Here is a 12,759-nt window from a genome sequence, read left to right on the forward strand (position 1 = left end):
TTACAGCCCAGAACTAAGGTTAATGCATGCAATTTTTCATTTGCACAAGGAGTTGACAATGTATTCTATTAAAAAAAAAAACTTATATGGGCAGAAGTATCGACCTATCTCTGCAATGGGAATGACTCTTTTTTTCAGTCTACGGACACATAGAGCAACAGCTCTTCAGATTGCCAGCATTATTGTTAAATAATTATAAGGCACAAAGAAACACTGTATTGTCACATAAAACCATAAAACAGTAATTAAGGATTCAGAAAACTGCACAGCTACATGATATCCTAATTATACTGAAATCAGAGTGTGTTAGAAGTCTGACTTCAGTGGGACTGTCATTCTCCTTCTACACTGAGGACATGTATTTGTAACAGAGATGTAGTGCCTTCAGGAAAAACTACTGATTTTTGCATTTATATTTTTCAGTAACCCTTGGACTGAACATAAGGAATGATTTCAGCAATCATCCCTTGATGATTCTTCAAAAGAGATGCATAGCTGGCTGATTTTTCAAACTGATACTGTTCATGCTGACTTCCACTTTTTCTGAGATAAGGCACTGCAAGTTGCCATGAGCTGTCATTAGACTGGGCATAGTCCTTCCTTGGATGGATTTTACCTTTTCAAACAAAGAAGCAACCAGTCCAAAATCAGTTATGAATGTGAATATGTGATGTGAATTCAGTTAAATTGACACATTACCGGACAGATACAACAATACTGCAATAAACTAACATAAATTATTTTTTGGAAGAAAATAAAAATTGCACGTCTATTTATGATGATCATCATTACAAAACTTCTTTTTGCTCCATGGTTGTGCACTAATGTGTCTCTGAGAGTAATAATGAAGACAATAAAAAAAAACAAGGAAACAAAGCATGTGCTCTTGTGGAAGAAACAACAGGCTGTCAAGTAGCTGTGCATCACATACCTGTAGGTAGTATCTGGCTGTAAGCCATCTAGAAAATAGGTCAGATCCTTCCCAACAGTTATTGGCTGCTTATCTCCAAAGTCTATGCTGTAGCCAAGGATTTCAGATCCATGGTCACAAGGTTCTTCCCAGCTTATAGCAAGGCATGTGGAAGGAGAATAGTGTGGACTTTCAACTTCATCTTCACTTAGTCCACGAAGACAGGTCACAACTGCAGGTACAGAGGCTGGAGTCATACATGCCACTACTTCACTGAAAGGGCCTGCACCTGCAACATTCACTGCCTGCAAATCCAAAGCAGACCATGTTTATATGGCAGAGTCAATTCCTGTTTCCAGATTTCATTAACAACAGTTTTACATCTTTACCTGAACCCTGCAATAGTATATAGTGGCAGGCAAAAGCCCTTTCACTTCACAGCTGAGCCCAGGCCCACAATAGGAGATTTGCATGCATCCTTCCACACCGCCCCACTCCAGTCGATACTCCGTGACATCAGCTCCATTACTCACTGGCACCTTTAAAATGGACAGCAATCATTAGAAGCTAAATATACTGACATAAGAGAAAAAATCAACAAAACTCACCACATCTATATTTTGTTTTTGTTCTAGAGAAGTCTTACACTGTCATTTCTTTGCTGATTGTTAATTTAGTACAATACAAATAACAGGCAGAATCTGATACAAACTTCAGGAAGTTCAACTACGACAATTGCAAACACAAAGTCCTGGACTGCTACAAAAAAGTACAGGCTGAGGAGCAACCTATAACAAAAAAAACCCCTGTGTATCCTGGAGAGAAAGTTGAATAAGAATCAGCACTGTATGTCTGATGAAGGTTAACTACATATTGGTTGTATTAGCAAATGAGCAGCCAGAAGAGTAAAAGGAATAATGATTCCCCCCTACTCAGTACTTGTGAGGTTGCATCTCCAGTACCATGTCCTGTCTTGGGATCCCCAAAAGGAGATGGACATTGACAATTACTGCGTGACTCTGTAAAACAGACATCTAACATCACTCAAATTAACTCTACCTGAATGTTTTGTGGTGTTTTTTAAAAAAGGCTTTGCCTTGTAGATATGTAAGGAGGGCTCCTCTGACATTCCTCCAGTAGGAAGCATGAACACTCCTTTCCAGGTAAAGCAGTTTAATTTTTTTTATGTACAATTCTGTAACTCAGATACTTCACCCCCATCTCTAAGCCACTAAAAAGCTGTGTTTAAAGAGTATTCCCAGATAGAATCTTTCTTTTTACAAGCTTAATTTTTATCTATTGCATTTTTTAAAATCAGATATCTAAATACTATGGGTTTATAGGAAGTCTGTGAGGCTTTTGCTACATTATAACTGATGTAATTATATAAAATTAAATCAGATTATAAAACCAAGAAGCGCACAATTAACTATTGTATTATGTGGATACATTGTCTCTGAGGAACTATAACTATGTTAAAGAAAAATTTTAAGAGAGACTGCATCCCTCAGAAATGCAGAGCAGCAGCTGTGGCAAAACTTTTAAACAAAAGAACACAGTAATATCCAGTACCTGCAGCCTGCCCAACTTACTGCTGCCTTATAATGGCATGATGAATGACTAAAGTTTTACCTACTGGATAATCAGGTAAGTTTGCTTACAAATAAAGTGATTAAAACACAGTATTAGACTTTTCAAGCTGAACTCAAAAATGCAGAAGACCATTATGTTAAGACAGGTGTTAGCATGGCACTCTTACCTCCCATGACACCTGAGCACAGGCAGCAGATCTGCACGCCACTTGAGGGGGCTTGCACTGATCTGGGGGTCCAGGTGCTGTAGTTATTTCACATTTTTCTGAGTAAGGTCCAAACTGTTAAAAAGGGAGTTGATACATCTACATTGTAAAAATGAAATTACTACTTCAAAAAAAACAGTTTACCACAGTAGGGACATGTAACTGCAACCTGAAACATTGTATTATTTCTTTATAAAATAAATTTCTGTGGACTGTGGATTCAGGATTTATTTCAGTATGTGACTATTGCCCAGAACAGCTATAAATTTTTCTTCACTCCAGCAAATGCAATGTGAATAAATTTGACACTTCAAAGGTCTCTTGGGAAAACCAGGGAAGTACTATGCAAAGCCTTATTCTGAAGTTACATGATGGCTGCACTGGAACATAAACCAATTGGTACTGCCTATTTATACCTATGTAAAAGAAATAAAGGATTCCAAAACTGCTGAACAATGAGCCATTCTTTGCAGGGTGGAGGGAAGATAAAAGTTAGGATAGTGCTTTAAAGGCTTAAGCTGCAGACCTCTCCACGAAGTGTTAATGCACCCTGACAGTTTTCAATGAAGTGTACATTATTGAACAAATCAGGACATTGGGTACATAACTAAAAAGCTTGTTCTACAGCAACAATTGATTTAAACACATTTAATACTCCAAAAAGGGAAAATAGTCTTGTATCTGATGGAACATGTACTCAGAAGTTAAACTAAATATAAAAATGGAGAGTCAGGAAACACTAATTATTATGTTCTGAACATCAACAGCTGTAAAAATAAAGGTCAATTTAAAAAGCTGCATACAAAAATAATTTGCTACCTTACTTCACCTGAGAATCGTGAAGTTGTAACAGTGCTTTAATAAAGTACTTAGCATTTCCTAATGATTTCCTAATATTATTTTTCAGATAAAAGACATAATTAGCTATTTTCTCTTCCCTTCATCTAAAAATCCCTTTCATTATAAACTGATATTTAACTGTCTGTTCCCACACAACAATAAGCTACGTGACCCAAATGATTCCACATTTGGAAATCCTAATTTTAAAATTACTGTTAAATGCTTCATTTGAAATAAAAAATCCTCAATAGTGATTGCAGTCTCAGTAATGAATTTCATTTCAGACTGCCTCCTTACCCCAGCCTTGTTAGCTGCTCTCAGTCTGAAGCTGTACATCCTCCCTGGAAGAAGGCTGCCCACTGTGCATTCAACATCAGAACCCTGGTAAACCTCTCTGTGTTCATCATTTTCTGCCTGAAACATTTCCAGACCATAACAGGTAATAGGTGAACCACCATCTACCTGAGGCGGTCCTAGAAATAAGAAAGAAAGAAAAGCTCATTTAATTTTAACATGTAACACATTTGGATCCCTTACAATTTCTAACACTTGCAATAAAATTACCCCAACGCAGCTGAATTTCTCTTGCTCTTGGTCTGCCCTGTAGCCTTGGAGGCTGGCATGGACCAGGAACCACTGCTGGTGTCTGCACCAGTAAGGAATCAGTTACCTAAAAAAGAAAGATAGATTAATGAAGTTATCCAGGCCAAACCAAGAACTATCAGCTATGCCATAAGTAAAGGCAAACACCTCAGTCAGAAACAAGATCATCCCCCTTTTCAATGACATCTTCAAATACGTGAAGATATTGAAGTGATCTAGTATGTATTTGTCATAATAAAAATCATGCTAAAATAATCACACAATATGCAAAATTTGCTTTTGTATTTGGGTACACATGCAAGGAGCAGAATTAAAAACAATGACTAATCATCAGTACAACCTAGTACAGATGCTTGAAATATGACTTATTCAATGTAAATTTAATCTATTTTGCATTAGACTGCAGTTTAATAAGTTCTAAACCCTTACTCTAAGGGTTATGTACTTTCCATGGAAAAACCTCTCAGAAAGCAAAGTGGGCAGAAGTGTCAACCAGAAGAAATTAAAAAAAAGATATTTCAACTTTTTCATTGCTTAGCAATACCTAATGAGCAACAAGTTTCCACCTCTGATTTGAAGTTTGGGCAAAAATTACCTAAGAACATAACACATGCAGCAGATGGCACTGACTGTTCTGGCTGCAGACAGAAATGAGCAGAGACAATGAGGGGTTATTAGCTTCAGCTTGATACAGAACAAATAGGAAGTTGGAAAGCCTTCAGGTTTACAGAAGAAACGAATCTCAGAATCTCATTTCACAACTGGTTTCTATGTGTGTTCAAGAAAGAGTGGACTGGATGATCTGCTGCTTTTCAGCTCCTTTGAATATATTGTTGCACTGAACAACTGCTGCTACTTAAAAGTTTTGCATATGTTAATGAGAAGCTGCAGAAGAGTTAATTACATCTTCATAGATTTTCTGTTGATTTCTGACACCTTCAGAAAGCATAAGAACTTTCTGGAAATTATCTTCTCTCTGGTACTTAAGGTTAATTCTAAAATCATGGGGTTGGGCTGTAGGGAAGTACAGAACAAAAGGCAGAACAAAAGTCTCCAAAGACTTGTGGACTGATGACTGGGAAAGCACTGCAAGCCAAGCCAGCATTGAAGGAGTCCTAAGGCAGATTTATTCCTAAGGCAAGGTGGCTGTAGTCAAGGTTATCCTTGCAGGAGACTTCTATGTGGAGGAAGAGCACATACATTTCATGTCACAAGGCAGGGCTGGGTAGAAATCACACACACCAAGAATGGAAGGCTTTAAGATTTTCGTGAGAGCAGCTTGACAGGAAAGCCCTGCTGGAAGTCTGCAGAGAGCCAGGGCTGGCTTTGTTACACATGTTGCCGAGAAGGCAGAGCAAATACAGCAAGACATTTTGGCACTGGCAGTTGAACTACACCACAGAACTGACAGTGCACATGTGTGTGTGTGTAATGTGTGTGTGTAAAGGAGAATAGTATGGCACAGCAAATTGTGTGGGAATACTGAAAAGCAGGGCAATCTAAACATTTTAACTGTGCTTGAGAGAGCAAGGGAAGCATAACCCTGTAAAGCTTGAGTGAAGACTTCTTCCCCTGCCTGCTGGGGTAATTTGGCTACTCAGACAAGTAGGAAATATATTAAATTCATAGAATCACAGAATTTTCTGAGCTGGAAGGGATCTACAAGGATCATTAAAGTCCAGATCCAAGAGAGCCCCAAGAATCACACTATGTGAGAAACCATCGTCCACATGCTTCGTGAACTCTGTTATGCTTGGTGCTGTGACCAATTCCATGGGGAGCCTTTTCAAGTACCCTTCTTAAACTGCTATACTGGGATAGGCCTTAATAAATAACATTGTATTAATGTATCACATAGGAAAAGTATCTGTTTCTGTAAATAAGACTATCATGTCAAAAAAATATATCAGGAAAGAATACTCAAATATTTTTCTTTAACAAATGAGCAGAAACTCAAACCACTGTGCAGCAATACTGAAACTTCTCTGATTTTCTAATTATGGTTATTTTGTTCGGCACTTCTGCACAACATTTGCTTAAATATCTACTGGACCAGATTTTCTTACAGAGAGAATTTTATTTAATAAAAATATTAGCTGATATTACCGTGCTTTGTCCTCCTTCCCCAACGCAATATACACGTAACCGGTAGGAAGAGCCCGGATTTAGTCGGTCACACACATGTTCCCTCGCGGCTCCGCTGTATATTGTATCCCACTTGTTTCCTGAAAGGTTAGGAATAAGTGTGCAGTGAGCCAAAGTGGAATTTGCCACACTTCAGTACCAGCCACAGCAGGTATCCAAATTTCACTAAGATAAGTGTGTGCCTGATGTTTATGAAAAAAAAACAAACAGAAATTGAGACTGGTTTGAATTTCCTGGAAGATTCTATAATTTCAGAAAGTTTCTTACATGTAGATCTGCTGCAGTGAAATAGCTTCCTTATTTGGGATTTACCTTAACTAGAAAAGAACTTACTTGGTCAGCAAGCACATTCAACATCATTACCAAATAAACAGGAAAGATACAAAAGTAACATTTTTCATGGAAAACAAGCTTCAAATTACATTATCATTTTGCAGGCTGTAACTACAGTTTGCAATTGGTGAAGTTTGTTCCTGTGTTCCTGAATGGCCCAGAATAATATGAAATTCTGATTCCATTATTTGCTACTCTTAAATCAGAAACTCTTGAGCATTCTGTCTTTCTTTTTAAGATATTAAGCAGGGAACCTGGGGACTTTTAATTAAATCTCCAACAACTCGATACACCACAGAATTTAGAAGGCTGGGAATGAAACATAATGCAAAGCTCACTAAATTTGCATGAAAAGCTTGGGTGCATCATTCCAAAGTGGCTTAATGTGGACATGTGACAGAGAGAGGAAAGCAACAGACGAACAGCCTGAGAGGGTTCCCATCATATCTGGGGGCAGTCCTGTCTTAATCTGACACAGCACTGAGAAGTTTAAACTTTCATTTTTGATGTAACTATGTTTCTGAACTCAACAAGGCTACTTAATTAGATTTTTAAATAATTTAGCAAGATAGGTTTATGTCCAATTTAGAAATTCTGTCAGTTTCCTTTCTGTATGAAAGAACAGAAAAGCAAATAGCAGAAAGTTACCCCAGATGCATCATTGTTCTCTTTTAATAGTGATAAATGGAGTACAAGCTTTTCTTTCATCAGCCGTGCAGACAACAAAGCTACATGTCCCTGTCTTCTTGCCCTAAAATGTCTCAAGTGCGTAATTTCATTTCCAAGGCTGGACAGACCTAATTAGTAAGTTAAACAAAAAGCATCTCTTGCGTCACAGAATTTTGTGGCATCTCTCTTTTCTAAATCAGAGAAAAAGAACTTCTTATGTACAAGCATCAATGTGCTTCTATTTTCTTTTTGATGTCAGTCCCTGGCAATAACTTTCCCAGTCATAATACACGTTTTATTTCTTCCCACATGCATACAGAGACAGGAAAAAATCCCCACACAAGTGAATGCCATTGTATGATCCTAATACTTACCACTTGAGCCTTCAGACATTTCCACAACATATGTATGTATTGCTGCTCCCCCATTGTCTTTTGGTGGATCTATAAAAAACAGCAATATTCCAACTAAGTGAGGTAAGTTAAATGGCTTTATAGCTTTTGGGGAGGATTTCCCAATGGCAAAATCAACAGACAGCTGGAGATGGGTGCTTATTTAGACAGAGAGCATACTAATCCAGGGCAGCAGCAAATCATTCCAAGTCCTGTTGTGTGAAAGCTCTCAGCCCTTCTGAACACTCTACACAGGAGAAGGCACAAGGGAATCACCCCTGGGAGATGCCACAACAAACATTTCAGTCTTAAGTGCCTGAGCATGGATTCAGGGTCACAGACTCTAATGTAATTTGGACCATTATCATACGGATTTGTATATAAAAATATTTTGAAATTTAAGGACAGAATTTCAAAAACCTAACTATTTTGGGACAGAATAAAATAGTCAAGAGCTCTACACTTAAGACTTATCTCTTAACTTCTAATATATCACTAGAAATTGAGTGCACTATCCCCCCGGTACAGTATTCATGTACAAGATACAAATCTACAGACCTTTCTTTGACATATTATCCTAACACTGTTTTTCTCAAAGATGACTTAGAAAACAGCAAAATTAAAGTAATGTGAAACAACATTTTGAACATATATAAAGACAGCATTATACTTCAACACAGAAGGGTACTCCTGCCTAAACATCACATTATGCTTGTGCTGGATGAAATTATGTTGGCTCTTAGGCAAGGGTTATGTATCATAAAATGCCAGCTGAATAAAATGAGACTTAGATGGCAGATAGTACTTTTTTGGTTGGAAGGAAATTATTCCAAATGGAAAATAAAATTGTCACTATAATTACCAGATAGAAAGAGCATCACTGTTCCAAATAAAGACAATTAACAGTTTTATATAAATTGATATTTTAGATCGTTTTTGATACACAAATCAGGTATTTTCAATAACTTAATACATTATGCATTGTACATAAAAGATCAAGTATCAAGTCCTGAGGTAGCAAAGCACTCTGGGAAGATACAAGGCTGGACCTGCTGAGTACTATTTGTACTCTTCAAGTAAGTTTCTTATTACTGATGCTAAAGAATTAAAACCATTATTAAATGGAAACAGGGGAGAAGTGACAATAAATGTAGTATTTTACTGTTTGATTTTCTGCTAAAGCACTGCATGGCACAGTACTGTTTAACCTTCTCCTATTTTACAGCATAAGGCTAAAAATTCCTGAGCTTAAGGAAAAGTTTCTCAACATCCTTAGCAAATAAAAATTTATCTCTCAAAACCATATAGCTTGAAGATACAGGTTGAACTTCAATCTTCTCTTTCAATAAGAATCCAGAATGACATGCAACTACTTTTTGTGCCAGGGAAACAGAACTTCTTAGAACATCAATTAACTGCACTTTTTGAAGAGTTGCAGTCCTCTGCAATAACAGTCCCTATCACAGTTAGTATATTATTTTTCCCATATAATTAGCTGTACTGCCACACTAAGTATTTTGAGACAGTATTTCTCAATATAAATGGATCATATTAGCTCAGTTGACTGAAGTGTTACTAAAGTAAAACCTGACCTTCTGTATAAAAAATATTTTTTATATATAATATATATTAAAAATACAGAAGAAATACTCCAGTTAGAACATTCTTACCCCAGATTATTTTAAAACTCTGTGCATGAATTTTTCCTTTCACTGTGGGTTTTGAAGGTACTCCAGGTTTATCTGGACAAGTAATGTACTCCACTGTCTCACTTGGACTGCTTTTCCCTTCTGAGTTATAAGCAATGACCTGCAAATATATATGAAATACTATAAACACATTGGATAGTGGTATGCTATTCACTGTTTATGGTAAGGACAAATTAATTTATATTGTATATATAGACAGACACATAACAAATTTACACAAAAGCTAGTTATTATACACATTCATTTTACATTTTCCTTAGCCCCACAGTTAAACAATCACTATACTGAAAATATTAATGCATGCAAATTGCCAGAAAAAAACAAATCCTTAAAAAAATTCCTCCCATGCTAGTACAGCACCTTCTTTTACAAAAATACTGAGATAGAAGAAGTATTTATATGGGTAAGTTGCATTAACAACAGCAAAGGGATTTTATAAACTCTTCAGTCCCAAGGATCATTATGGCAAAGGTTGTCATGAAAGTCATGTGAAGGACAAGGAATTTTATTTGTCAAGGGTAAATTGTGTTTAACAACCTGAGTGCTTCCATGATGAAACAACTTGCTTAACAAATAGGGGAGAGCTGGGGACATCACCTAGCCTAATTTTAGTTTGATCTCCACAACATCTATGTAGACAAGCTTAAGATAGAACAGATGGACCACAAGATGGCTGTAGAAAACCTGGCAGAATGCTAGGCTCAAAGAGCACTGGCTAATGGTTTGAAGAAAAATTAGCAGCGGCTCATGAGTGGATTTCCTCAGCAGCCAATCCAATGTCAGATTCTATTCATTATCCTTAGAAGTGATCTGGATAACAGGAGTGAGTGATGCTTCCAGATTTGCATATAGCACCAAACTAGGAGAAGACAAACATATGCTGGAGGGAAGAGCCATCATACAGACTTTGATAGGCTGAAATATTGCACGAACAAGAACTGGATGAGCTTTGGACAATGATAGAGTCTTGCACCTGGGATGGAATGATCCCAGCACCAGTGCAGTCTGGGGTCTGACTCTACCCAGTTCTTTTTTCAGCTCTGCTAAGAAGGACATTGGCATTTGAGTAGGAGCAAGCCAAATTAATCAGCAAAGCATACTGGCAGTAGCAAAACCAAATTGTTTCATGGGCTGCATCAGTAAGAATTCACCCAGCAGATCAAAGGATTTAATTATGTCATTTTACTCAGCACTTTTAAAATCATGCTTGGAATACTGTGTCCAGTTTTGTTCCTCCCAGTTCAAGAGACACTGGGAAATTGGAAAGAGTTCAGAAGAGGGTCAGCATGATGATCAGAGGATTAGAGAACCTGACATTGGAAAAAAGCTTTGTTTTATTCTGCCTGAGTAAAATGAAGTTTTATTGGGAAGGATCTAATCACAGCCTTCCAACATCTAAGAGACATTTACAGAAAAGATGAAGACATTGCCTTCCAAAGGATCTGTAATGACAGGACAAGAGCCAGCAGACACAAAGTGTGTTAGAGGAAATTCTAGCTGGATATAAGAAATTAATTACCATTAGAACAGACAGCCCAAAGAACTGGTTGAATCATCCTTGCTGGATTAGTGAAATCTCAGCTCAACAGGGCTGGGACAGGGTTGAACTGCCTAAGATACGGCCTGGCTTTCTATACAAATTTGACCTAGATGATCACTAAGAGTCCCTTCCAACCCAGACTTTTTTGTGATTCTAGGAAAACAAATTCTTGTTACTCTTTACTTTCTAGTTTAGTTTAGTAAAAAGCTAAACCACCTAGGAAAAAATAAAAAAAGGGAAAAGAAAGAGTTTTTTTCAGCTTTTATATCTGTTTTAAAAATGAGCAGAATCTAAATGATAGCAGTGATGTTAGGAGACTGAGAAGAGGAAATGCAAGCTAACATGTCTCTCAGACATTAAGTCTCCCAATACAGTTTACAGGATTAATAATCATCTGGTTGTCTTTGTGCCCTTACAAATCAATTTAAACAGGCAGTTAGCATTTACGTATTATAATAAGGTTTCCAATGGTTATAAAGCTTCTTTCAAAAGCCTTAAGGAATATTACTACTAATTAAGTCTTTCCTCTGTATAATAAAAATTAAAGACCTCATCAACATAACATTTGCTTCTCCTTTATGTTCCATGAATGCGTGAACAGACTTCTGTTTATTGTTTTGCTAATAAAAATAGGGTATAAACACTGGAGCTTATTGTAATGAGAAACTTAGGATGTTTAAGTAACTATACATTTACTAGTTATGAGTATAAATCATGTGTAGTATTACTTTCAAAGGAAGACTACGTTCATGTCCTGCAAAAGCTAGTTTCAAGAGAAGTAGCTACTCTTTAGTTCATGTGTAGCCATAATAGTGCTAGAAACATACTGTATATTTGAAATTATTTAAATACTAAGTTATGCAAAAATCCCAACAAAATCATATTCAGAAGTGCAAAATATCATCTGAAAAGGAGTACTTACATGCTTTAGTGTTAACTCAAAACAAATCAACCAACGCTTAAACTATTGCCACTCATATTGCAAAGAGAAGCTGTTCTTCAACAGTTCCCAATTTTTCCTTAAGTATTTTACTTAGTATTCTTCCTTACTATTTTAGGTGTATGTGTGACAACAGCTATCAATATTTTTCACTTGCAGACAGATGAGGTTATTCTGACTCTGCCTCAAATTCCACCAGAAGAAGTGTAAATTGAATATTAGGAAAAATTCCTTCACAGGAAGAGCAGTCAATCATTGGCAAGGCGGCCCAGGGAAGTGGTTGAGTCATCACCCCTGGAAGTATTTTAAAGATGTGCAGATATGTTGCTTAGGGACGTGGCTTAGTGCTGGGTGTAAGAGTTGGACTTGATCTTACAGGTCTTCTTCAACCTAAATGATTCTGCAATTCATACTGTCAGACATGTCTTTAGCTTTGTTCCAAAACCCAAGCAACTACTCAAGAGTAACTGAGAACATAGAATAGCCCAGGCGGGGAGGGACCTGAAAGATCATCTGGTTAAACCCTTCAGGGGGAAGTGAGCCTAGATGAGATTATCTAACACACTCTCCAGTCACATTTTGAAATCATCCAGCGGTGGGGATTCCACTACATTTCTAGGGAGGTTGTTCTAGTGATTACAACTCACTGTAGAAAATTTCTTTCCTCTACCAAGATGAAATCCCTTCCAGTGCACCTTGCAACTCCTGCCCCTTGCCATCTCAAGGGGTCTTCCTGTGAAGGGAGAACCTCCCTCCTCTCTGTAGGTCAGGCTTTAGGTACTGGCAAACTGTGATGAGGCCCCTCTCAGCCTTCTCCAATGAGAAAATACGTAATTCCTTTAGACTTTCAATAAAGGGCAGGTTCTCCAGCCCTTTTATA

General features: G+C 37.3%; 1 protein-coding gene across 5 annotated transcripts in view; it reads right to left on the minus strand.

Moving 5' to 3' along the window:
• Nucleotides 1-12,759, minus strand: part of FNDC3A (fibronectin type III domain containing 3A) — a 111,499-nt gene that overhangs the window by 8,438 nt on the left and 90,302 nt on the right. For all 5 annotated transcript variants that reach the window (XM_063149293.1, XM_063149292.1, XM_063149294.1 and 2 more), the window contains 8 exons: nucleotides 9,361-9,499; nucleotides 7,673-7,741; nucleotides 6,258-6,376; nucleotides 4,113-4,218; nucleotides 3,846-4,021; nucleotides 2,670-2,783; nucleotides 1,300-1,449; nucleotides 932-1,215 (listed from right to left, as the gene is read on the minus strand). In XM_063149293.1, the coding sequence (XP_063005363.1) occupies nucleotides 932-1,215; nucleotides 1,300-1,449; nucleotides 2,670-2,783; nucleotides 3,846-4,021; nucleotides 4,113-4,218; nucleotides 6,258-6,376; nucleotides 7,673-7,741; nucleotides 9,361-9,499 (1,157 nt within the window). The remainder of the gene's footprint in view (nucleotides 1-931; nucleotides 1,216-1,299; nucleotides 1,450-2,669; nucleotides 2,784-3,845; nucleotides 4,022-4,112; nucleotides 4,219-6,257; nucleotides 6,377-7,672; nucleotides 7,742-9,360; nucleotides 9,500-12,759) is intronic.

The sequence above is a fragment of the Melospiza melodia genome, chromosome 2 (assembly GCF_035770615.1).
Source record: "Melospiza melodia melodia isolate bMelMel2 chromosome 2, bMelMel2.pri, whole genome shotgun sequence".
Classification (NCBI taxonomy): Eukaryota; Metazoa; Chordata; class Aves; order Passeriformes; family Passerellidae; genus Melospiza; species Melospiza melodia.